Source organism: Eurypyga helias, unplaced genomic scaffold (assembly GCF_000690775.1).
Source record: "Eurypyga helias isolate BGI_N326 unplaced genomic scaffold, ASM69077v1 Scaffold44617, whole genome shotgun sequence".
In the NCBI taxonomy this organism is placed as follows: Eukaryota; Metazoa; Chordata; class Aves; order Eurypygiformes; family Eurypygidae; genus Eurypyga; species Eurypyga helias.
The window spans coordinates 1-27,479 of record NW_010263202.1 but is presented as its reverse complement, the minus strand read 5'-3'; the positions used below and the strand labels follow the sequence as shown (position 1 = coordinate 27,479).

The 27,479-nt window shown below is 38.9% G+C and overlaps 1 protein-coding gene across 1 annotated transcript; it reads right to left on the bottom strand.

Moving 5' to 3' along the window:
- Positions 1 to 1,360: 1,360 nt before the first annotated feature.
- Positions 1,361 to 23,825, bottom strand: CLGN (calmegin). The gene is made up of 15 exons (XM_010155958.1): positions 23,664 to 23,825; positions 22,696 to 22,766; positions 19,543 to 19,598; positions 16,468 to 16,609; positions 15,554 to 15,635; positions 14,056 to 14,248; positions 11,595 to 11,784; positions 10,865 to 10,978; positions 10,089 to 10,245; positions 8,607 to 8,822; positions 7,189 to 7,308; positions 6,874 to 7,012; positions 4,960 to 5,037; positions 3,137 to 3,201; positions 1,361 to 1,441 (listed from the first exon to the last, which is right to left on the bottom strand). Exons 1-15 carry the CDS (start codon positions 23,823 to 23,825, stop codon positions 1,361 to 1,363), a joined length of 1,866 nt encoding a protein of 621 aa, XP_010154260.1.
- Positions 23,826 to 27,479: the final 3,654 nt, after the last annotated feature.

Sequence of the window (27,479 nt, the reverse complement as noted above, 5' to 3'; positions counted from 1 at the left end):
GGAGGAAGAATCTGGAGTCTTCACTTCTTACCTTTTGCATGGAGACCCTAACTAAAGCGGAGAGAACTTGCATTTAACTTAAAAAAAAAAAATAATCCCCAAACTTGAAAAAAAACCCCAAACCAAATGAAAAGAGAGCCCTTTTCATGTAGCTCACGTAAAATAGAGTCCAATATAATTAACTGTTAGAACACTTGAACACAGCACTGGCTTCTTCATTAGGGTTAATTAAGCATCTGTTTGTTAGAAAATTCCATGAAATCTTTGCTGACTCTATCTGCTGTGAAAATAACAACTTCTTGCCCAGCACGAGGAAATCGGTTAGGTTCCTTATGAATTGATGGATTTCTACTTGTTTTTAATGTATGACTGCTTTTGTAACATTTTACATCCTACTAATACTACAGGCAGCTGCCAAGCAGCAAGAGGTTTCTGGTGACTGCAGTTTTATTGTTTGTTTTAATATACAGCTGAACTTTAACAAAACAAAGTTTCTTTTACAACAGGCAGTTTATTTAAACTATATTATGAGAATGCCCAGTTACTCACATCTGTAAAAAACACAATTCATTAAAAATTCTTATCTATATTAATAAATTTCATGTTAAGCAAGAATTATTTAATATTTTTAGGAGGCAATGTACATGTAGCAAGGACTCTATAAACAGAGGTTATACCACTCTGGCTTGGAACATAAGAACTAGAAAAGTTTGGAAAAAATCATCTGTATATCACTTCTGCAGATTTGGTATCTGCATTCAGAAGTAAAACAAGTCACATCAATTACTACTTGTTCTATGAGTATTCTACTTTAAATTATCTCTTAAAAATACATGACTTGAACCAGTGTCTAAAGCGAGCAGGTGACCACCCATGTAACAAGACCAACTAAAATAAATAGTTTACAATAAAAATTGTTGCTAGCACTAAATCATCATACAAACCCAATTATTGCATTTAGCTCTGCACAGGAAAAAAACCCACCTTTTCTCACAGCAATGTGAACTGCTAGAGATGCCAAATCCATACTATCCTCCTCTTTCAGCTAAGAAGTGTAAACAGTCGGTTCTGTGCTACAGCTGCAAAAATATTGTAATTAATTCACGGTTTTAAACTATATGTAGAGGAAGTTGATCTCCAACTAATACTGAATTTGAAACATCAGCTATTTCTCCTTAGAAAAGGGAATTGGGGGAGTTCAGAAAGGTTAAAAGAGGTTAGAGAAATAAAATAGGGGGTTAAGTAGCAATGAGTCCCCCTTTTTCCTTCAACTCCCAGAAACTTGCATGCTGTCAGGCCCACTGAAGTGACTACCAGAAGTTCCTGTCATCTAGACCTACAACCATTAGCTGGAAGTAACTCAGTCCTTTCGTACTCTTCTTTTGCGCACTGATTTCAGTGGACCACCTCTATAATCTGTGCTTTCATCATCTTCTTTCATCTGGAGAAAAAAAAAAAAAAAAATCAGCATTAAAATTTTACACCAATTTTAATCTTTATTCCTCCTCCTGACACACCACACCCCGCCCCTGTCATATCATCACTACATGCACCACTTAAGTGATCGGGTATTTTTTTCCACAACACTAGTCTAACGATAAATAAAGCAGATGGAAAGCATTTCCTTTCTGTATTCGGAAGGAAGATAATAGTACATCTAAACTGAGGTCAGAAATTTCCTTTTGCCCATTTATTCACTGGTATAAAAGTGGTGTCTTTTTAATGAATTTAGTAACTTCCTCTAAGTGCATCCTATGCTAATTTTCCTTGCCGCTTCTAAAGCAAGAAACATGCACAACATTCTGATGCCTTTGGAGAGCTGGAAACAGAACACACCGTTCTTCACTCAGATGTGTTCTCAATTTAAAAGCGATGAGCTTAGGGGCGCATGAAAAGCCTCTCCAACATGAACTCCATTCTTAGACAACGCACGGCTTCCTCACTTTCCTGCATCACCTCATGGTAAGCACCTCATTCATCCCTGAGGAACAGCTCAGAGAATGTGGCGCAACCTGAGCAAGGACATGTGTGCGTGACACCTCCCATGTAAGTCACTAGCTACCTCTTGACAGAAACTTGTCCACCCCGAAAACACACAGAGAAGAGCAAGCCATAACCTCACTGTGACACTACGGAATGGCACACAGACATGCAGATCTCCTTGTGACTTTCACAACGAGTCATGTGCATCTTAGGGGGGGTCAGCAGATACTGTATTCTTAAGAAAAGGTACAAGGGGAAAAAACCAAAACCTGCTTACAGGAACAAGAGGAAGTACTGAATAAGGGGTAATTAATGAAGAATTTCAGTGCAGAAATAGTGCAACCTCATGCAAGGTACACTTTCCTAGAGGAGTTTTATAGGAAAAGGAGTTAGCGTTACATTAAACAACTCCCCTAATCTAAGAATGGACTCATTTAGGGAGTGACAAGCCCTAGATGGCCAATAGAAATGCTGTGGGTGGATCTAAAGCCTTCCAGACACACCAGAGCTTCTAAATTAAAAGATAACGAGTAGTTGACGAGCAAGAAAAACACACACGAATTCCACTCTGCAATGATATTTTCTGAAAAACATTTTACGGATGATCTGGTGACTGGATTAATCTGCACAAGATAAATGAAACTGCAGGTGCTGAATTCAAAACCACTATGGTCGTTTTGCTGAAAACGTTATTTTGGAATTAAAAAGATAACTGAAAGCTTAAGGTTTTTCTATGTCTCTTGGAAAGGCTATTCAGTTACAAGCACATGTTCCATCAATTAAGTAGCATGATAAAAAGAGACAGGCATCTACTGCAGCATCCAAAAGACTTGCAATTCATTTAAAATCCTGTTAAAAATGATACTCTTGTAAAAACATTTAATGTTTAGAGGCCTGCATGCACACTTCTATCCTATACCTGTATTTTACAGTATCACCTCCTAGCCAAAATTACACAGGAAGACACATGCTTAACAAACCTATACGGAGCATTTGAGGGGTCAAACTCAAATAAAAACCATCCCCACCTCATGGTTTGTCCCATGGTTCACAAGAGAAAAACTCTTTTTGTAGGTAACCAGGCTTAGTTAGAAGTGTGATGTTGGACAAGGGCAAGGAGAAGATGAGGGAGAAGAAACCTCCCCAAACTTACCTCATCTCCTAAACCAGATTCATTTTCTCTTTCTTCAGTATCTTTACCACTTTCACCCTCACCATCTGCACAAGAAATCAGTTTTACTTTGTAAACAGAACTGTATTAAAAATGCACTATATCCAGACACACAGTAGTAAGGAAAAGAAGGCAATTTCAGTCTTAGAATGAACTGCTTGTTTACAATAACCCACAAAAACATCTTTGTGATACAGCCAATAGAATTCTCATGAGTTAGTAGAAATCGATCACTGTCAGATTTAATAACCAATTTTAACAGCTTCAGCCTAGCCTCTTTTCACAACAGCACATACCCTCTTCAGACTTGTAAGTGCCCAACTAAAATGAGGACCTGAAGTTGGTTTCCTTTAGGGAAGTCTTTAAATCCAAGTATTGTATTAGGCAGTTTTGAGACAGCAGTCCAAAACAGCACAGGCATCCCAAATCTGACTAAATTCTGATTTAGATAGCAAAGTACGATATCGCAGTTATCAGACATCCACCACTGTGGACACCTACATCCTAAGGGAACTCCCCTTTTCAGCAGGGAAATCTTTTGGCATACTGTTTTGGTTGAGGGATAAGCAGTTCTGTGCTCACCCTCTTTCTTATGCATGACTGCAGTGCAGCAACTGGCCAGAAAAGCATTGTACTCCCCTCAGCTCACTCAAAGTACATCTGGCTTGCATTGCGTGGATAAAACTATTCACAAACAGCAGTAAGCTTTCTATAAGACCTGGTGTCCAGTAGACCTTTGAACTGACAGGGACTGGAGAAGGAAAAAACCAAAAAAGAAAATAATAATAAGTAAATAAATAAAAACAAACAAAAAAGTACCTTTTTACTCTCCAGAATTCCCTGGACAAACTATAGGCTAAGCAACACAGAGGTGGTTTCTACTTTCTTACTGAGGCCACGTCACTGCGCTGAAGAGCAGGACCAGTTCTAGGCTGCTCTCCGATCAGCACGTAGGTTGTTGCCCTTCTAGGGTAACCAACTCTCTGTATTCTGCGTATTCTGTGAAGGAGGCCAGGCGCCCAACTGTTTTGATTTCCACTTTGGGTTTCAGTACCTAAGAAGCTGGCACTCCCACATCTCCATTTTAGGTGTCTAAGAACTAAACGTCAGCAACCACGGCATCATTCACAGAAAAGTCACCGGGGTTTGGCAAGTGTCTTCCTTTACTTCAAACTGAGGTCTTGCAGTGAGAATTTCTAGAAATTAAGTACCTTCTGCAATACTTTCTATCAAGAGTAAAAAAGAAATCTTATCTAAATCTGATGAACAGGATATATGATGGCATTTTACAACTTAACAGTCTGCCACTGGCTCAGTTAAAAACAGTAACAAAGCAGTGCTCAATTCTATCCTTGTCAGGTCATGCCTACATCTCTTAAGCACTACTTCAGTGTTTAAAAAAACCCAAAACAAAGTGTTCCTGAAGTTTGCTATTGCGCCATGCCTTTTTCTTTTTTCCCCCCGTTTTCCCTTTGTAACAGCCCCATGAAAAAAATGTCAATCTCAAGTCATTCCGTATTCCACAGGTCAAACCCCATCACCTTCAACTCCAGAAAACAAAGAAGGACATAATGACTACAATGAGATTGTAAAAATTATTAGGAACCGAAGAGGCTAGTAGAAAATATTCCTGACTATAGATACTGAGAAACCTCAGAGGAAACTCACATCTGTAGCCAATGAAAGCTGGCATCCACCAGCTTGCAGTTCTACTATCAACAAGGAAGCAGAGGGGGAAAAAAAAAAAAAAAATCCAGAGAGACCATTTTCAAGTCCTAGCCCAAATTACTTTTCTTTCACAGTACCTGAAGGAGGAGCCTCCCTTTCCATCTTCTTTGTATCCTTCATAAGCTCTCTTCTTGTCTCCTCCATTTCTCTTCTCTCTGTAGCAGAAAGAATCAGCAGAAGACAAATTCTCTAATGCTTTCAGATATGAAGAGGCAAAAGAGTGAGAGAAAAAAAAGGAAGATTTCAACCTGCAAATATAAAAGGAGGTGGGAAGCTAAGGGAAGCTAAGCAATTATTAAAGAGAGAGAAACTGGGAAGTCTCATGACAGCAAAGTGTAATCCTTCCCTCTGAAGCCCAAAATTGACTTGAAAGTCTTGGAACAGTCATACAAAAGCTAGCTGGGTTAGTTCTGCTCTGTGTTCAGTTTAGTAACTGAAAGTAAAGGTCTAAAATGGAATGTACTTTTGAAACATCAGGAACAGCTGTTCCAAGCAGAATTCTTTAAAAAAGTTGTGGAGCTAAACAGTGTTCCCCTGAGATTACCTGGACCTTATTTCTAACATTCAAACACACACTTTAACATGTTAAGTCATGTGTTGTAACTAACTAAATTGACTGACTGACTTAACAGAAGAATACTGGGATTGAGGTATCTCAGCCTTGCCACAGTAGCATATTAGGTAGAAAATCTATCTATGATTGCATCAAGGCTAGGTAAAAGAAAACCCATTCTGTAGTTCAGGAGCAAAGAGCAGGTAACAGAATAAGATCAAAAGGGAAATGTAGGACGATACAATGCTGAAATGCTGTACCTACAATTTATTGCTGACATAAAAAAATACATGCAGCATAACTAAAATCATTAAACATCTAGGTAAGGCTCTTGAATGGTAGAGAAGATGGATGAAGTTTGGTGTGGCAAGCATTGTGCCAACAGCGTACTCCATTCTCTAAGTGTTGGCGCAGGAACATCTGATGCTGAGTAAAGTCATACAGGCAAAAGCCATCAACACTCACGGAACATAGTGCAGAGATGGACAAAACCTACAAAGTTTCAGTCAGTAACACAAAATGATGTCAGTACTAAGGAAAAAAAACCCCATGGATATCCTCTAGGCTTCTAATTTTCCACACCAACCACTTGTCACTTTCTTTGTTCCTGCCAAGGAGGAGTGAAGTAAGAGGTAGAATCTTGCAGAGGCCTGAGGCTAAGGATTTTCTCATGGAAGTCAGGATAATGCCCTAGAAGTTAGGTGATCTGCTCTTTATTCATTACTATAGACTCAGAGAAATGCTAACAGAACATCAAAGCCATTGTTGAACAGTACCAGTAACCTCTGATACCGTAACACAAGATGATTGTATCCTTGGATGCCAAAGTACAGCTCGAGCTACTGAATCATTGATTTCTCCCTTGGGCAGCAGGGCAGACCTTTGCAGGCGTGCAATGCACTTCTAGAAAGCAACATAAAGGAGCAGCAGACATCAGTGTTTCAAGCCTACACTATTTTCAGGCTTTAACAAGAGTTGCTAAAATCAGTGACTAACAGAACAGTTCAAGGTACAACCCTCCCACAGAGGAGTAAGCAGGAAGACTTATGTTAAAGCTATTCCAGACACGTTTAAAGACAACAATGGGATTTTAACCACTTCAGGTACATACATCTGAAGTGTTCCAACATATGAACTATCTAGAAGGGAGAAAACACACATCACAGTGTACGAACATAAGACGACTGCTGGAAGCAGCCTTGAAAGTGAAGAAATACTGAGGAGGGCCATACTTTCTGCTTGTATTTATCTAAGAGCTATGAGCCACAGAATGCCACTTGCTGGAGGTTGTCAAAGAGAAAAAGAAGACTCGGAGCAAGGCAGGATTTGTGTATTCTAAGGTAACTGATGGTAATTATTGGCAATGCAATCCACAAACTAGTCCCTATTCGTGTCTTTATATATTTAATCAAACTACAAGCTGGCTTGCTCAACTTACCATCTTCTGCAGTATTTCTGTTTTCTTCTCCTGATTCTATTTCATCATCTTCTAAGTCCTCTCCCTCTTGTTTTAGCTCTCCCTTTGCAATTGGCTGCAACATATCAAGCTTTCTGAAGTCAGTATCTTCATCTGTTTTCTACAACAAGTTAAAAAATCAATTTATGTTTAAACTCAAGAATTAAATACAAGGGCCAACGTAGCTAATTAATGTCAATGGCACATTAAAAGGGCATATTGTTGCACAGACACTAATGGCTTTCAAATAAAGTATTAAGAATAAAACCCAGTAAAAAGATAGTAAATTTCTCTAACCTTTGCTGGCCAGCAGAACAACACACCTAGCCCAACAGGGAGAGCTAAAGTCAAGATGTAAAGAACCCAGAGCCATGGGTGGTCTTCTGCAGCAGTCACCAGTTGACTAAACATACCTGGCTATATTAAAAACAGTAACAAAAAAAATTTGCATTCACATCCCTCTCAAGACTTCAGTCAGTTCATAAAATGTACTGTATATATTTTAAGCTTTATATTGCCCAAAGAAAGCCCTTCTTTCCCTTTGTTTTTTCCAATGACTAAAACAATATTGGATTTCAGTACTAGTAAAGTAACAGCTTGACAGATTGCAAATAAACAGTTGGTGCTAGGTAAGAAAGAACAAACCCAGAAATTGTCTTCCCAACCCAATTCTAACTTAAACAGTAGAAGTAGGTAGGCAAGTGCCTGGTCCAGTAAGACTTCTGAAAAGACCACATCGGCAACTAAGGCAGGATTTGAGATGCACAGTTGAGTGAAGGGACTCAAAGGAGTATTTTTGGCTATTGTGTGTACAGGTATAGATGCAAGTCCAGACAAACCCAAACATTTCCAAAAAGGACAAGGTTGCAGGAAGAGGTGGCTTTCCTAATTGCATGGGCAGATATGCTGTTGCTACTTGCTTATCCTGTGTCAAACAGCAATGCTCAGGAATTGGCCACGTTTGCCACCAACCCACCGTTGCTTCCCCAGAACTGCAGGCCTGCTCTTGCCACTCAACCAAAGCAAATACAGGACCGTTAGAAAGCAGCTGTAGTCAGTCAAAGCAGCCACTAGAGGGGCTCACGATCCCGTACCCAGGACAAACTCATCCCACTGCACAGGAAAGAGCTCTAGAAATAACTGGGGCACGCAGTATATAAACAACATGTGGATGCACGCACAGAAACAGAACAACAGATGCAGCTCCATAAACATACGTGCACTGTTTTCAGAGCTGCACAATATACATCTAAGCAGCCAAAGGCCTAAAATTATTAAAGAGAAAATAATACATGACTATATGCATTCCCCATGGGGGGAAACCTCTAAAGAACATACATAATGGAGCTAGCCACAAGTGAAAGGAAAGATTAAAAATAAAAAGAGGTCTTTGAGTGTAAATAATTCATCTTCCATTTTCTGGCAGGTACTGAATTTCTGGTATCACTGTGAACAGCAAAAAAACTCATTAACTATAATTAAGCCAATTTCTCACTAGGTGTTTAAGTAAAATATAGTACCTTTTTAATTTCAAGAGGATATTATCTGGGAAAGGTAAAAAGCCAAGCTATGAGAAAGAAAACCCTATCATAGTTACTCAGGAAGATTATTAATTGCAGACAAATTAATATTCTGCCAGCATTAACTGACAGAAAATTCTTCCAACAGCACATCTTCCTCGCTATTTTTGGCTATCAACATAGTAAAGTTAATACCTCATTAGCACTTGCTACTAATTTCTTCAAGCCCCAGCCATCTGCTGCCCAACGATCTGCTACTTCTTTCTCTGAACATATAATGAAGTTATCGAAGTAGATATCGGATGTCATGGACCAGAGTTCTAAACCAATAGCACTGACAGTGGTCATCTCGAATGGGTGAGGGTCTTCAAAGTAGTCTGGGTTCGATATTTTCCGAGGGCTCCAGATCCCCTTTTAAAGAAAAAAAAGTAATCACGTTACCTATATCTCACTAAAAACAAACTGCGAAAGAAATTTAAAAATCGTTAGAACCTCCCAACTATTTTATATTCATCATTTAAAAAGACAAGCAGTAGAGTTTAACCTACATAAAACCAGAAGTGCAAACCATGTGTAGGATTTTGGCAGACAAGTCTCAATCTTCAGGCTTAGGACAGATACACATCTTGAAACTAATTTTTTTTGTCCACTCAGGGTTACAGTTGTAACCAGCTGTACAAAAGTACCTCTGTTTTTCCTGCTACTGGTGATTCTGCACACAGTCTTTGTAAACTTCCTAGAGTAAGTCTAGGAAAGATTTCCTAATACTGCAGGAAAATAAGACGCTGGTATTACTTCTTCCTCTAGTCTCTCCTTATGTAATATATAGTTTTGCCTTTTGCTCATCAATATAGCATATACATTTTTGTAAGGGCATTGGTCCATATTTTTTGGCCAGCAATGGAATCTTCTGAGGTAAACACCTATTCTCTGGTGGCCTCAGACCGCAGGGGAACTACATCCCGTGACCCACACAGCTCCTTCCAGTATATGTACATGTAAACTGACAGCTACTGTAACCAGAACTGTAAGGCAAAGTTTTAGGGAAGGAAAATTCAGCCTTATGATATCTGTGCAAATTAGAGCCAAGTTTTGTTTACAAACGTGCTTAGGCTCTTAAGCTCCAAGAAATCAGATTCAAGTACTCCCCAGCCATAATTAATGCAAAGTGACCCTCTGCAATATCTAACTGATTACCTCATATCAGGAGGGGAGGAGGGGAATTTATCCAAAACTGATGCTTCCACTAAAATTGAACTAGTAAGTCATCCTGCTTACTGAAAGGTTTCATTTTTTTAAATAAAAACCATTGTTCATTTGAAAGACCCACTTAAAACCCCAACAACAAAAGAGAAATATTTTATTAAATGACAATGTAATTCAGAATACTTAATATGTTCTGCAGAACTGTAAGTGGTATGAGTGCAAATCATTGTAAAAACCAATTTCTAACAGAGAAATTCTTGTTTTAATACAAGAAGCATTTCTATTTTCCGGTATACTTAATGAAAAAAGCAAATTAAATACAAAAAAGCTCAAAACGTTTAGTGAGAATATTCAGACTCCTTGTAAAACACAAATATACTGTAAAATAAGCCTAGATAAATATACCACTTTGACTCTCCTGCTCCGTTGAACTCTGCACCTTTTAACAACAACCTACAATATTGCTATTACCTGATAGTTAGGATTATCTATCATAGGTGCTTTCCATTTTCCTTTATAGTTCGGGTTATTCTTCATGGGACGCACCCAGTGTCCACAACCAGGTGCAGTCTCACACTTTGGATTTGGGATTTGAGGGGCTTCCCACTCCCCATCCATTTCTTCATCCCTACAGGGAAAAAAACACCAAGTTACAAACAGCAGATCTGTGATCAGACAGGCCTGAACACTAGCAGTCAGTCTGAAGTTAGGGTCCATTCACATTTTGCTACAACCAACTCAGAAGTTTGACCAGCTCACAGAACTTTACCAAAGGGCATAAACACTTCTTTTTTTTTTTTTAAAGGAGTGCTACAACCTTTTTTTTTTTCCTTCTTAGTCACATGTTCACAACCACCACAGCATGACTGAATGCAATTATATTCCTGCATCTGTAGACAACTTGAAACGCTTCTCTGTAAGATGCTCACAGATCCTTTTGAGACTATTATATGATGTTTTCAACTTGAACTATTTCATGGTTTAACATGATAGCAAATTCTTTCAAAGGGGTCCTTCATATTCTGTTTCTGTATCTTCAGAAAGCAAAATTGACATATTCATGTTTTTCTAAAAGCAGCCCCCCAAACCATCAAATATTTGGCCATACCTTACACACTCCAATTAACTACCTCAAAAGACAATGAGATTTGGATTGACTTCTGATCCCCAACTCAAATTCCCACAGAGAACAGGCAGGCCGATCTAGGAGACCGTTAACAACCAGCGCTGACTGATGGAGTTCTTACCAGTCCTTCGGTTTTTTTGCATTAGGGTCTGGAACATATTGTGGTTCATCGTCAAGCCATCCCTCAGGCTTAACAGCATCAGGATCTTCTATTTTGGAAGGCTCATCTTCATCCCTTCAATTACAGACTTAAGTTAGGAAATACAGCAGCCTGACATTGAACCAATGATCTGCTCAGAGGACTGTAACTGGCATGGAAGGGATGATTTTCAAAGGCATAACAGAATTAGACACACTGACCATGAGAATTAGACATCCAATTATCTGTTTGTAAATACTGTGTTATATTTATGTTGTTTCAAAGTCCTAGTAAGCCCTTAAACTGCTGCCATCAACTGGCAGGTGTCGATTAGGTCTTCCCTTTAAGTTTTTCCCTTCTCTTTCTGAGTTGCCATATGAACAGCAGTTCACACAGAGGGATATAGAAATCACTGAATGTAAATTAAGACTATATGGTGAAAAAACTCCCTCTTTCTAATCTTTCAGGTATAATTTTGGTTATTACTTGGAACCATGGAGGGTACAAATCAGCAAAAAGCACAATTACTTCTTTCCTTAGAAGATGACTGAATCCTGTACCCATCTCAATTACGTTTTCAAACATTAGTGCTTTTAGTAGTGAAACATATCACGATTGTCATTAACAAAACCCCAAAATAAAATCAGTCCAATCTTTCAAATTAATAACCTGCATGTAAAAGGTATTGTACAGATAAAAATGTTCTCCTTACCAGTCATCTGGTTTGACAGCATTTGGATCAGGTATTTTTGGTCTTTCATCCCAGTCGTCAGGCTTCTTATCACGTGGATCCTCGATTTCTTTGGGAGGGTTTACTGGAGGAACCATATCCTCAAGAAGACTTCCTTTGCCGACAACTGATTGGTCGATTAACATTTCAAATGTATCATCTGGTTTTAGCACTAAATTGAAAAAATTTTCATTAAAGAAATAAGGCAAGCATTCATTTTACAAATATGTTTAACCAAAACCTATATAATAACCACAGAACTTGGACAAAAAAAACATCAAACAGGATCCCCACTAGCAGAAGACTGACTCCCCACCCAGTACTGGATCTGGACACAAAACACTGAAGCTGCTACTGTGAGGATATATAACCAGTACCAGGCCAGCAAAAATGAAACCTCTAGCAAATTCAATTGCTGAAACACATCTGAGCACATTCTAAGAGATTTTTCAAACACCTCCCACTTAGCCAAAATTCTGCTTCGAGACAAAGAACTGTGTCAGTAACAGAGCTGGAGGATGATCAGAGCAGTATTTTCTCTGATTCCAACCTGACAGCCATCTCCCTCAAATGCCAGGCTGCGAATACAGAAACGCTCTTCAGGTGTTTAAGTACTTCAGCAAGTGTGAGCAAGCGAGAAGCAGGGTCACAGAACCGAGCCGTGTCAGACTCTGTAACAGCCGTGGTATCCAGATCCATTTCTATTAACCAGTGAGCACATTTGTAAGTGCTTAACAAATATGTTCAAATGTCCTACGAAGATTATTCATTCCAAGTAAATACTATTCCACTTGTATGGCAGTTTTATAAAAACGGGTGATGAAAACCAAAGTCTTACAATGACAGCCTGATAATAGCTAATGAAGTTCTTGCAGCCTTTTTTCAATAGGATTAAAATATCTATAAATGCAAAAATTAAACCCCCATATCACTTTAGATACAAGACAAAGAATTGATTTTTAGACTTATCAGTCACATAATGCATTAGATTTGCATAGTTCTATGGAGTCTATATGAACAATTATAACAAAATAAATGTAATGCGAGTCTAACTATCTTTAATCATAATTTCTAATAAACAGCCCAAATACAGCAACACATGTGTTCCTTTACCACAAGAACAGTGTTTCATTTCCCTCATTCTCATTATTTAAAAGTGAATCATAGAATGGTTTGGGTTGGAAGGGACCTTAAAGATCATCTAGTTCCAACCCCCCTGCCATGGGCAGGGACACCTTCCACTAGACCAGGTTGCTCAAAGCCACATCCAGCCTGGCCTTGAACACTTCCAGGGATGGGGCATCCACAGCTTCTCTGGGCAACCTGTTCCAGTGCCGCACCACCCTCTCCAGGAAGAACTTCTTCCTGATATCTAATCTCAACCTCCCCGCTTTCAATTTAAACCCATTCCCCCTTGTCCTGTCACTACAGGCCCTTGTAAAAAGTCCCCCCCAGCTTCCTTGTAGCCCCTTCAGGTACTGGAAGGCTGCAATAAGGTCTCCCTGGAGCCTTCTCTTCTCCAGGCTGAACAAGCCCAACTCTCTCAGCCTGTCCCCACAGCAGAGGGGCTCCAGCCCTCTGAGCATCTTTGTGGCCTCCTCTGGACTCGCTCCAACCGGTCTATATCCTTCCGATGTTGTGGATGAGTTTGCTATGGGACACCATGGTAATTTATTTTAAAGAACAAGAAGTTTGCCCGTGGCACAGCAGCTGAACATGCCTTCTGTTATCATTCAATGGAAGTTCAAAAGTGCAGTTGATTTTGCTGGATTTGCAGGATGCCACAGCTTAGCCCATTCTTCTCTCATTATTTATTCTTCCTCAGAAAGTAGAAAAAGGGGGGAAAAAAAAGAACTAAGAAATTAAACTTTCATCTCTGCTTCACTGTTCCTTGGTACAGAAAGAGATGTCACACGAATTAAAACCATATTCATTCATCTTCAGAGATTGCAGTAAGGCAAGTTCACGCACACCACTGCAGATGCAGGTGTGAGAATGCTGAACACGTGGAGAGTAGTTCTGTGTGACCTGCTGCAGATTTAACTGAGTTCCTGTGAACTCTGATGCCTTCCTAGAATATTGGACAGCTGTGGGGCTTTTAATGTTTTTCTTAACAAAAACATTTTTATTGTAATAAGTACTGAAAGTATTAATCAATTCTTCACGCTAAAGGCTGGACAGGACTGGTAGGTTTTTTTCCTGTAATTGAATATTAAACATCAGCATTTCAAAGGCACTTCTGTGTCCTGCAGTTAAGATCGGTCATTAAATCATTTAAGCCTAGTCATTAAATCATTTAAGTTCAAATTGTTAAGCAACCACCCCTCAGAATTAACAGACTATTACAGACAAAAAAGCAGACTCAAATACAAAGCTTCAGTGGGCTGAATCACATCTTTTAATCTCTCCTCCCCAATTTAAACTTTTAAGAATTAAACAATACCAAGAGTATACAGATGCGTCTTCTTGTCCAAATAGAATTTTTTTAGGTCTATGTCAGGACGTTTTGCATGTTTTTCATCATATTCTCCAGTTTTAGGATTCCTATGTCTGAAGATAAAGTGTAGTTTGTAATCTTCTCCACATTTATCTGGTCCAAACATAATAGTATAAGGTGTTTTGTCAAAAAAGTATTCCTGTAGAAGACAGAAAGATGAGCATGTGTTATCCTGTACATTTTATGAGTCATTTTGGGTACTTCTTTTCCTTGATGCTGTGGCATACAGCATAGTTACCTTTTTCTCAAAGGTTTTTAAAAAAAATAAAGTTGCTAGAATGTCCTCTATCACAGGCTAGACAGCTTATGTCTACACCCCAGTGCAGTGGCAGAAATATTAAGAGCTGAAACAACCAGTTCACATGTGCCAGAATGGAGACTTGGCTACAGCAGGCAGCTTTTTAAGCAAGAAACACCTGATCGCATTGGCGTAGAATCATACAACCATAGAACAGTTTGGGTTGGAAGGGACCTTAAAGACCATCTAGTTCCAACCCCCCTGCCATGGGCAGGGACACCTTCCACTAGACCAGGCTGCTCAAAGCCCCATCCAGCCTGGCCTTGAACACTTCCAGGGATGGGGCATCCACAGCTTCTCCGGGCAACCTGTTCCAGTGCCTCACCACCCTCTCCAGGATGAACTTCTTCCTGATATCCAACCTAAACCTGTCCACGTTCAATTTAAACCTGTTCCCCCTTCTCCTGTCGCTACAGGCCCTTGTAGTAATAAGAGTTTTGCAGGCAAGTTTGGAAAGGGCAGGCAAGTTCACATCAATATACTGGAAATAATCTACAAAATGGTCCAACATATTAAGGCACTTACTAATTTTTCACACTTGAACCTTCAAGCCTTTTCCTGGGAACAGATTCTCCACCACTTTGAGTTTCTAAATCCAAATCACGGCACTTTCTAAGATGCCATGTTGAATGCCCTAGGGTAAAACACCCCCCTGTTTCCCAAGTTATGAGTTGAGATTCTATGGCTTCTATTATTGCAGAAAGTCAGGCTAAACAGATGCAGAAGTCCTTTGTCCTGGATATAAGACATCACTTGTGCAGAACTAAGAGGAGTATGTTAATCACAGCCAACTCTTCATTCTAACTTCTGAAATTCACATTTTAGGATTTCTTGTGTGAATATAGATCTTAACAGCTTACTCTAAGTTTTAGACCACCTATAAATTTTCTTAAAATAAAAGGAAATTATAACAAGAATAACTTTATCAAATATTCCAGCAGTAAAAAATGCAGGACGCCAAAGGTTTTGTGTATACATACTAAATTACATGAGTATTACCTTGCCCAATCTTCTGTTTTAAGCATTCGTGAAGCTTTTAAGAATTTAGGATGCATTAGGAATGAATTTCTTACTGACATTTCACAAGAACAATTATGCATTCCTCAGATGAACAACTGACAGCAAATGTTAAGCACGAGGACCTACCAGATTCAAATCATCACTACTGGAGAGAAGTTTAACGTATGCACCACCACAGTCAATGCCATCTTGAAAATTCACTTCGTATCTGGGCAAAGAGGAAGTTAAAATTCCAAGTATCAGAGAAATACAAATTACCTTCTAATCTGCAGTTCTAATTATGAATAAAGGAAGACTGTGTATTAGTCATTACTGTCAAAACATTGCTACGTGACCAAAAGGCTTCAATCGTCATACAAGCTAATACAGCAGCGATGTCAGACAAAAAAACCTGCCACGGTAGCAATTGCTACCGTTGGAATCACCAGGAAGAAAAATTTCAAGGTGATATCAATGCCCATGCAAATGTCAAAGGGAAGTAGGCAGGAGTTTTAGAAAGTTTGTGCCATTTTTGAAACCACCAGTACAACACACTGCATTTAGCCAGAGGAATTATGTGGCTATGTAAGCACACCAAAGGCAGGCTGAGTGTCTGAAAAAAGTAGTCATATTGCCAGAGTGCTCAGCACTGGTATTGCTACAATGCATTCAAGATTCACGTTGCTTCTATGGAGCTACACAGAAGTAGCCTGTGCATGGAAAAACACTACTCAATCTACATACGATTTAGGTCTTTCAGAGTAAGACTGAAAACTAATAAGCTTTTTCAGCAATCTTGTAAAATACTAGATTTCTTTCCAAAAACATTTGTTTTGGACAGAATGTTTTGGGCATTAAGTTTAAATATCACTTCTTAACACCTGTAATACAATCTTACTTGATTATTAAATCATTCATACTTACAGTTGTGATAGCCGTGGATACGATAGGTCGATGTTACATGGAAGTCAGTACTTTTCTACAGGGATTCACATGACTTTCCTGTCTTAAGGATTTTACTAATAATAAATATTAAGTAAAAAATCTGAGGGATTACTTACTGAACAATCAAAGGTTTACTATTGAAAACAAATGGCTTTGTTAGCATAGCTGATATTGCATGATGTTTTGCCACTGATTTTAACACTAATCCTCTGTCTCCAGGCACCGTGTTTTCTTTCAGCTCTTCTGCTTCCCATCTTCCTAAAACACACACAGAGTCTTTGTAAAAAATGTAGGCTGAGGTAAAGAAACCACAGCCTTGGTGAAAGCTAAAAGTTAACAGCAAACAAAGACCAGTTGCCAACATGAGGAAGAAATCTTGAAATCTGATGTCAAAGTCATCGAACAGTAACCATCCAATTCATTACTGGTAATTCTACCCTGGATACAAAACGTGACTCAAGTCCATCTTACACTTCCCCAAACTAACTGCTCTACAGCACTCAAATATAAAAAACCCACAAATTTGCTGCTTACATCTTTCTATCAAATCTGTGACAGAATGTTTTAACCAGCACTTTTCAAGAAATAGAGACCACTAGAATTCCAGCTGCACAGTTAGATGATAAAGTAAAACCTGTGTAATACCATCTAACCCAATGTTCTGGCTCAGACAGCAAGGAGAAAAGAAAGCTTAGGGAAAAATAGTGCAAGTAGCTGGAACGGCAAGAAGTGACAAGCTTTTTCTTTTTTCTTTCCCCAAGCAGCTGTTTCTACATCAGTAAAAATCCCAGTTTTGTAACTGCTATAGCCAAAAGAAAGGAAATTATCAAAACCTCAGGTTTGCGTGCAAAATGGAATTTTCCACCTTAAAAAAAAGCCAGCCATGTCCTCCAAATTAGGACAAAACCACATCCTTACCACAGCCCAAGCCAATGAAATTGAATAGAAAAACATATAGATTTAACTTTTTTTTTTTAACATCAGAACACTTTTAATTAAGTTTATTTAATTTTAAGCACAAACCTGTAGCATTTGTGAATGACCATTGGATTTCAGTTTAATTGCAATATTGCATGAAAGAATCAATACACTTTAGATGTGTCATTTTATCCAAGCCTAATGCTTGCATTGTTAATATAGAAACTCCTTCAAAGCTCTGGTTCATATTTAAGGAGTTTTAGTGTAAAAATCTATTTCAGCTTTTTTTTTTTTGAATTGTCAGATAATTAAAGGGATGCCTACACGCTGTGTATGCATAGCTGTACACAGAAAAGCCCACTCTCCCATTTCACTGCAAAGGTATTACTTCTAGTCAATTAAAATACTGCTCGCTTTCAATAGTTTAAAGGTGCCGTATGTGTCAAGTATACGTTATTCCTGGCTCTTCTCAAATTTACAGGAATCTGCAAGACAGCTTTAATACTGTAGATCAGTATCTTTAGACTGTGCTATCCCACAATGCCTAGAGGAACATAAACTATTTCTCCAGATTTTAGATTTATTCCTACCCTTGTCATAAAAAAAGCCTTAGTCACAAGGCACGGCGTAAGCTAGATACCTGCATTGTTCTTCCCTTCCTGCTTATACAGAATTACAATCTTTCAGGTCAAATCTAATCACGTGGGAGATAAAACCCCCTCTTCCCCCTCCCCCACCAAAGTCCTTCCAAGAATTATCAGATTTGATCTTAAAGACAAGCAAACAAGGCTACAGTTTCAAAAATAATAAATTATATAATTATAAAATTCTCCAATTCTGGCAAAAAATAGAGTTTCCCAAGTTTGGCACAAATACAGCTGATTACACACATGGGCAATATCCAAAGAATAAGATTTCTAAGGGCAGTTATACTTTCTCAGAAATTAGCAGCACGACATTCACCGATTTATTTTTCCCCCCCAGGAATGAACACAGCACAAAAGAAAGACCACTTTTACAATTCATTGTAATCTTGAATAAAGCCTGTGTCAACGTGAACAAGAGAAGACAATGTAATGAGTTCTTCAGCTTGTGTTTTAGGGAAGATTCATAAACTCTGAAATCCAAACGAAACAGCTGTTTACTTTTACTCAACTGAAGTGCCATTTGTGAAGGGTTATTACAGAAGGGCAGATACATATGTCAACAGCAAATCCCTCATTTCCTCTAGTCTGCTAAGCAGGAGGGAAGAAAATTCCCTCCTCCGCAATAGTGTTCCTTCCCAGAAACTAAGACCAAGCAGGAACGTCACGCAAAACAAGATCCAAAAAAAAATTAAATTGGAAAATAGTTCAAAAAAGTCTTTTCACCACAAACTTTGTTAATGTTGAATTGACTGGGTGACTTTAAGCAAATATGGCTGTTCTGATATTACAGCCAATTTCTATCTAGCATGAGTCCAAGTAATCCAAGACATGTCAGTTCTCACAAGCATCTCCTCTGCAACTTCTTTATTTTTACCAGTTACTTCTGGTAACTGCTAAACCTAAAAACATCTCTTCTGTACTCTTTTCCACACCAAAGTTCTACAAGTTACGTTTGCTTTCTATTAACATTAATTATTCCATTTGACATAAGAGCAGCAGCAAATACTTTTCCTTGCAGCAGAAAATTTTTCTGTTCTCCCCACTTTCTCTTGAATGAAATAAATTCAGGTTGCAAAATTCTTGCCAAAGATAACACATCTGTCACAGTTTAAAATTCCACTCAAGCATGCAATTCTAGCCTGGGAATTTACAAGCCAAGTGCAAACCCCAGTGACAAAACCCATCAAAACTTTTTTGTTATTACTTTCCAAAATTGTTTTAGACTGCTGTAAGAATAAATTGTACAAGAACCACTGGAAAAACCTTACATTCAAGCACAGGGGATCTGAAAAAGTGTTTTAAATAAAAATGTCATTCAGTTTAACTTGGTTGTTTCACAGGCTAGGCCCGGAAACCAACCCATGAATCAGTAGGACACAGCAACACAGAACCGGCTGCCTCAGAAACATGTTTAACAACTGAAATTGAAATAGTAAATCTCTCTGAAACCATTTCAGAGAAGGTAGTTCTCAAGAAGCCATCAGCAGTGAATATTCAGATGCCAGAGGGTATTCTATTATCATTCATTGCAATAGAAGTGAAGTTCAGAGTAAGGGGCAGTTATTTCTCAAAGAGCAACAGAACATCAGAAACTGTGCAGTGGGGGTAAACAGTAAACCCACGTACCATCATATTTAGTAATTTCTTCCGTGTCTTCTTTCTTGGTTTTAGACAGCACCCACCTAAAACAAAAAGAGTACTAGTCACTGAACTATCTATGCAAAGCTGTATTATTTAGCAAGCACAGGAAACCCTTTTGCTTCTAGGCTGTGAACCTGGGATGACAACGTTGACAGTCAGCATCACAGGACTTCATGTGGTTCAAAGAACATGAAAAGAAAAATTAAAATAGATTAGTCTAATATAGCACTTCAAAAACACTTCCCAAGAATGTAAAGGAACATACAATTATAACTGTGTATTAATTCAATAATTCTGAATAAACTTCAGTTTTATACACAAGCTGAGTCTGCCAGAATCTAAGAACATTATGTAAACATACAATGTCAAGAATACATAGAAAATAGTGAGGTTCAAGTGCAAAACCTTCAATACAAGAAAAAAAAAATCACACAGAGAAGCCTTATCACTGTCTGACATTAACAGTACATGTGCATTGCAGAGGATGAAAGGAAGAGGTAAACGTGTCCGAATGAGAAATGCAGTTATGCACTGAGAGATTCCAAATGTATTGCACGAAGGGGATCGCAACAAGGCAGACAAACTCATCTCCTTGATACCACAAACAAGGCAAACTCGGTTTACCAAACTGAGGTTACCAAAAAGATATCCACATGCCCTACGCACACAGTGTTTGGAGGAGAAAAAAAACCCAACAAATGAAAGGAAAAAAGAGGCAGTCCACCCCCCTCAGCTGGTCATACAGTAGTTGTGTCCTCAGCCACACACAGGAATAGCTTAAGCCAACAGTGTCACTGAATTCTTCATTGTATCAACTACAACACTACGTTCTCATGATTATTCTCTAAAGAACTATTTTCATTCATTCTGAGCATCTTCTGCATGCAGTATTTCAGAGCCGAATACTTCACCTTTTCTGCTTGAATGTCAGTCCGATTTCGTCACTGCTAACAGAGATGCTAGAAAAGCTTCACAGCATAAATGGCAAACGAGATCCTTGGTCTAGCAGGAGAAAGACCAGTGAGGATATAAAACATCTCTACAAGTCAGGCCAGAGAATTTCAAGGCTCGTTCTCAAAAACACTAGTCTGGTGATTTACACAGTCGACTTACATGTACTCTTTTCCCCAGTTTTAGGGAAGAAAGGCAACACGCTGCTTACTTTCCCATACATCTTTGTTCCATACTTGTTCTGTGAATTACATACAGCTAGACCAAAAAGTCCCAAGCATTGTAGCTAAAGCTTTGACTATTAGATTTGGTAGGAAGGCAAACTGATCTTAGAACCGATCTCACAAAGTTACAAGTTGGGATGAATGATACCATTCAAGTACCCTAGTTAAGTTTTTGCACATGTTAGTCAAGGTTTTAACTTGTTCGGGCTTTTTTATTTTTATTTTTTTTTTCAGCAACCATTATCAGATCTTCTATTTAATGATTTTTTCCTGTCATCATTGGTACACTGCTTTTGTACTGTACTTCTTAACGTTTGGAAGCAACATATGACCAAAAGAAATGCTACACCGAAAATGGGAGGTGGTTAACTTATTTTCTTTCTAAATTTGGTCTAAATAGGTAACAAAAATAACATGAAAGAACAGAATGTGAATAATGAGAGACTAATGTTCAGTGGCCTGAAGTTCCCTGTAACTCTACAGAAAAGAACAGTTAAGAAACAATTGGATAAAGGGAGTAAGATTAAACCTTACGAAAGTTATTGGTGCCTGCTACCACGTAGTTTTGTTTGCAGTATAAATTGTGCATCCCCAAGAGACATACGTGTCTTATGATGGCATAACCTCACTCCTGCAGTGGTTGGATCCCAGTCTTCCCACAGGAAGTAAGAAATTGGCAGCTTTAAGTTCTATCATAATGAATGTACCATATTGCACCTCCTTTCACCAATCTGGCTCTTCACAGAAGAGTTAGTTTTTATTCCATCAATTTTAGTAACATATGAAAACACCTTCTTTCACGATTCTTCACAAGTCAAGAGATAGCTTTTTTGTTCAACAGCATCAAAGTGTACAGGAAACAAACATACCAATATCTGATTAGTCATTGAAAAACAGGTACTTACTTTCACATTTTAAAAGCTTTTCTCATAGCAAGAAAGTAACAACTCATCACACCAGCTCTTACTAAAAAGATCTAAAAAGATTTCTACTGCCTTCACAGATTCCACCTGGATGCACACTTACTCAACTTGAGCCAGGGCAGCACCCTAACCTGGCTTGATCCAAAAAAAGAAATGTCAGTACAGATCACATTTACATGGTACTCATTTGTTTCTCCTTGATATTCTACTCCTTTTACATCCAAGCTAGAAAGAGGACTGCAAGCCAAGCTGGTTTCCAACTAAAAGTAGTTAAGTTTGTTCCAGAAATAGAAGGTAATACTACATTCACTCTTATTGACACGGCATTGGTGGCAACTATGGCTCACAATACACAGCTTTTCACTGAGTAACACAAGCCATCCAGGTGCAGTTGTTATTAGTAAGGTGTCACATTGCCACAGTGTTAGAAGAAAACATACGAGACAGAGAAGACAGAAATTCCTGGCTTAACAATTGCTGAGATAAACATGGAAGATTTTTCTAACATTTCAGTGCAGTAAGGTCAAACTACCTAGGAACGCTTGCATTGTCTCATAAATATCTAATTCTTACTGAGAATGGGAAGCAATACAACAAATTAATTAAAAAATCTGCTAAAAGGAAGACTTCCCCAATAGAGGTTTTCTCTACAAAGCTGAAGGTGCTGCCTTCTTACACGTACCTAAGTGCATGGGAAGAGTTTGCTACTGCAGTCTAATGGCTGTGCACGTCACCCTGCACCTAGTTAAACTCAGTTGGCTAAATTTTAAAATTATATTATTTTTCTTAATGTCCATAAACCCAGACTCTATTAAAAGCTTCCTTAAAACACAAAAAACCAGCAACATACCTGAAATGTTAACTGTCTGGCTTAACATTATGATGTATTTGGAGCAAGCATTACCAGCCTCACAATTCTAACCCCTGTGAAAATTAATTTTCACAAGGATACTAGCAGAAAAATGAATACAAAGTAAGTCCTGCCACTGTAAGTTAAGGTGCTGAAAGTAAAAGTTTGTAATTTTAAGGCATAGGCTTACCCAGTCAATTCTCCATCAAAGGTTTCTGTAAAATACACTTCTCCAGTTGGCTTTGGGGTCTGGTACACAACCTAAAAGACACGTACAGAGAGAGGCTCTAACATCAATTACAATTTTTCATGTGAAATACACCATCATACCTCCAGAAACAGTCCGCCCAGACAGACCACCAGATTTTGTTCATTAGAAGCCTCCAACAGCATAAACCACCCTGCCCTGCCCTGCCCCTCTCATTTCTACAGTTTGGGGGCATCCCTCTTAACAGCGAGCAACTTCACATCTATGAATTTCAACAGTTGCCTCCTGCGCTCAAAGTGCGTAACTAAAGTGCTGTTACATATCTTACGTGTAACAAAACGCCAGAAAATTCACTGGACTTACACCAGTTCTCTCCTTCCTCCCTATTTCTCTCTATACACGTTTTCTGTTCTTCTGTGTTCCTGCCTACTTGGCACATTGCAGTTGGGCTAGACACTAAGAAGTTGAAAAAATAATTAATGAGTATTGCCCACATCTATTACAAAGTACAGCATAACAAATGCAGAAAGATTTTCTGGCAGTAAAGACAGTGTCAAAAGGCAGCTGCGACTGATGAAATCAAGAAACTGGTCTAAAGTCAAAAATCTCAGTCAGACCAAGATGCTTTCTGCTTTCTTCTCCAGAAATGGCATATTAGGACTTACAACAAAAGGTTCTGTAGCACAAGCTAGAAAACCTTCATGACTATACACCACAGTCAGGAGATCTGATTTTACAGTCTGGCACAGCAGAATCCTTCATTAAGCTTGTCCTACGTGTCACACGCAGCAACTGAAGAACTCAGACTGGTGGGTTTGACACCCACTCTGTTGTCAACTGCATGTTAACCTGCTCTTTCTAAAATGCATTTGTCCACCAATTTCTCTACTAGTTATAACTACCTATCTTATAATTAAACAAGCTTTAATTAAAGACTTCTGTAATCTTACCGCTAAGGAAGATTTCTCTCTGTCAATGTCAGCTTCTTGAGACTGCTTGTCAAAATCCTCCACTTCCACATCTGCATCCAGACTTTCTTTGTTTTCAATTTCCGCAGTCGCTGAGCTAATTAGCAGGACACCCAAGCACAGCCAGTCCCACTGGAAGCGCATCCTGCTTATCTGAAGAACTGAAGGTTTTAAATTTTAAGTATCATTGCAAGGATATTATCAATACTATTTCAATTTTACCCCAGACTTTATCTACAAGAGAAAAAAAACCCATATTAAAATAATAAGAAATGACGACCGTAAAGTATTGTCACTTTTTAGTGAAGTGCTGTATCTTAATTTGAAAAATTTATTACACAGCCCTGACTTAGATTCCTTTTCCCTCTCCTGCTGGCCCTATGGAAGTGCTGGTAACCTGTTCCCTTCCCTTGCCAGGCCACAAATCTGGCAAGAATTTGACTGCAGCATATACACGTTTTTAAGAACTAAGTAAGATTGCTTTTATTTTTCTCATTCCTTAAAAATCTGAACAAGTAATCAGATTGAATCAGTCTCTACAGTGTAGCAAAAAGAAACATCCCTTCCATTAGGGAAAATAAATCTGATAGATTTTGGACATATTATTATCCGCAGCCAGAATTACTAGTTTGTATTTGGCTCTTCTTCCACAGTCTACATTTAGATGAGTGCAGAGTTTATATCAAGTCCAGCTGTGTCAAAAGACAGTATAAGATTGTTTCAGAAAACATTTTTTGTTTCAAAATAACCCAATAAATGCAAAAGTTTAATCTGAAATCCAAATATCTTCCTAATTTCAGGGAAACATGAAAATCTTCAATCCGTCTAAGTATGAATGTCAACAGCAGATAACGACCCCAGCCTCTCAGTCTAATCTGCTGTGAAAAAGAAAAGATTGTTGCCCAGTATTTTTTGCTTCCCATCAGCAGCACATACAAATCCAGCTTTATATTAGAGTATCCAGTGGTTTGGAGCAGTGTAGTTACCAAGCACATGACTACGCCAGTTTCCTCAATGGTCTTGCCAAAAACGTTTCTTTCTGAAATTGTTTTTGTCTGAATTTGGGAACAGAAGTAAGACAGATTCTAGATACCACTACACAGGTATTGATCCTTTGGATCTTACTAACTTCCATCCACAGTAAGTTTTAAAAAGACAGACTAACACTGATATTTAGTGTGCTGTTTTAAGACATTTTCAGACCTTACATTACTTTTAGCCATGACTAGTCACACTAAATATTCTGCTACTGAGGTGCTTTCTGGGACTGAGAAAGCAGTCAACATTCTTAGTTATATCACCACTCTTGAGAGACTAAAATGTTTACCACCACAGCCCTAAATATCCCAGCAATTCAAGATATCACCTTATACTGGAAGTGTGTGTGTCTCTTTTTTCCTGGCTTTATCAGATTTGCTAAAAAATTCAAATGTTAGAATCACACCAATAATTATTTACAATTCAATTTATAACATCTGCAAGTTCTAACAAGCAACACATACGGAGATCACACAGTATCTAGGGCTAAAAAAAACTCACATCCCACTACAACTGTACCACAAATACCCAAAAAGGAAACTAATTACGTTTTCCTTATCCCTTTTACGATCTATGAATATTGACTACACTGAGCCAAAACCCAGAGGTACCATGAAGCAGCAAAGGGTTTCACACACTAGTACTATGTCAATATTAGGAAACCATCAAAATCCTCCCTCCCTGGGACAACCGCCAATTTCCTGCAAAACCACATTAATTATGTTACCATGGGTTTTTTTGTATCCCCCACTATTACCCACAATCCATTCCATTCTTTGTGACTTTTCACCCTGCTGTGTATTTAGCTTGAGGATGGCAAGTCCACGGGTCCCTCTTTTCTCAGTTATTAACACAGTGACATCTCAAAAGTTATCTACAAAGTTTACTACTTCTTTTGGTATTCAGTGTTTTTTAAATTTTAGTCAAGAACTAAATATTGTTATTCCTTGGCCAACTCCAGAACTGAAAAAAACCTTGCCTTGAAGACATGAAAGTCATTTAGTTTATCGTAAGTGAACATTCAATGTTATGGTGTATTTTTGAAAACCTCTGTCTATCACTCTTAGTTTTACCACCCCCATTTTCTTGTTCTTAATCATCATATTAGGAGAAAAAATTGAATTTCCTATCAATACCTTGTGGGAGTCCTTAGTTCAAATGGCATATATTAATCAGGTATTACACTTGCTTTTTTAGCATGAAACTTGCCTACCTTACTTTAGCTAGTTTGTCATGCAGGTGGTCTCCTCTTCTCCTAAAGCAGATGAAGAGATACACCTGAAATGTATTGACAAAAATGTATTTTGTGTATGATCCAAAATGCCTTTCACTTACACAGCTGCGATTTTACTGTCATTAGCCTCATTCACTTTTGTTCCGTACATAGACTAGCAAGGGCATCCAAGAAATCAGACTAGTCCTCACTTTTCCACATGGTTCCCTTCCAAAATTCCTGATGCTTTCACTTCATTCATGCCGAGTCTTACCACTACTCCCTGATCCTAGCCTAGGACATTCCCAGTCTTCTATCTCTTACTTTCCCTTCAAGAAGAGAAGGAACCCTTTTTTGACACATTTTTAATATAATCCCAGAAACACTGAAATATGTTATCAAGAACAATTACAGTTATCGCTCAATTGCCAGGCAGACATTGTTTTAAGTAAGACCGTTTAATCTTATTTAAATAAGACCATTAAATCTTTTGCTTTTGTGAACTCTGAACACAGATAACTGCAGCACATCTACACATCAGAAGAGACATCTGAGCCAGCAGTACTACTGTAAATAAAGTGTGCTCTTGGGACCAGCAACAGTGATGCAACATCAGCATAATATTGCACCTGAAGTAACGAGCCACTGTTCCCGAGACACATACTAGTATTTAGGAAAGACAACGGGCATAAACTGCAAGAATACTCATTTTTATCCCCTGGAGGACAGGCAAGCAGTGGCACACGCTGCCTAGTCTGTCCTTGGACTCTTCCAAGACCAACTGGATAAAGCTCTAAGCAATGTGAACTGGCCGCAGTGCTGTGAGCAGCAGGTTGGAGTAGAGAATCCCGTGGTCCCTTCCCACCTGAACGATTTGATTTCTGCAGACAGAAGCACAGTGCAAGCACGCCAACCTTCAGACCTCTGCACCACCCTCTTCTGCATACTCTACTCATGCCATTAACTTAACAGCATTGTTACTCCATTTGGTGCAGAACTAAACAGAGGTCAGGATCTTTTAGACTGTTTGATTTTTCCTTGGACTTGGAAGAGGGTCATGCCTTTTTCACAAAGCTGAGTTGTAAGCAGAAAGGGAGTAAGACTGCCACGAACAGCCTTTCTCACTCAGAGGTCTAAAGCTCCGGCATCCAGTACCAACACGTGGGCTTTTCCTAGGGCCAAATACCAACTCCGCCCTGGGCATCGGAAAGGGGTGTTTCTCCCCCCATCCCATGTGTTCATCCATAACCTCATTCCTCCCCCGAACAGCCACATCGGCATCAACCTGACGGAAGACAGCATCCAGCTGAAACTGCTCCATGGAAAGCACCCCGGAGTTCTTACGCGACTTTCAATTTTTCCTTTATTTTGTGTGACAATTGTACCCTCCTATCTTTCAATTAAGCGTGAAGAGCACCGGCTGAAACGAACGCCAAAGGCGCCTCGAGCACCGCCGCACTCCTGCGGATGCCTTTTCACGCTCCTTTGTTGCTACAGTTGGCCCGAGCAAACCCTCCGCCACAAGAGGCTCCTCTCGCAAGCCAAAG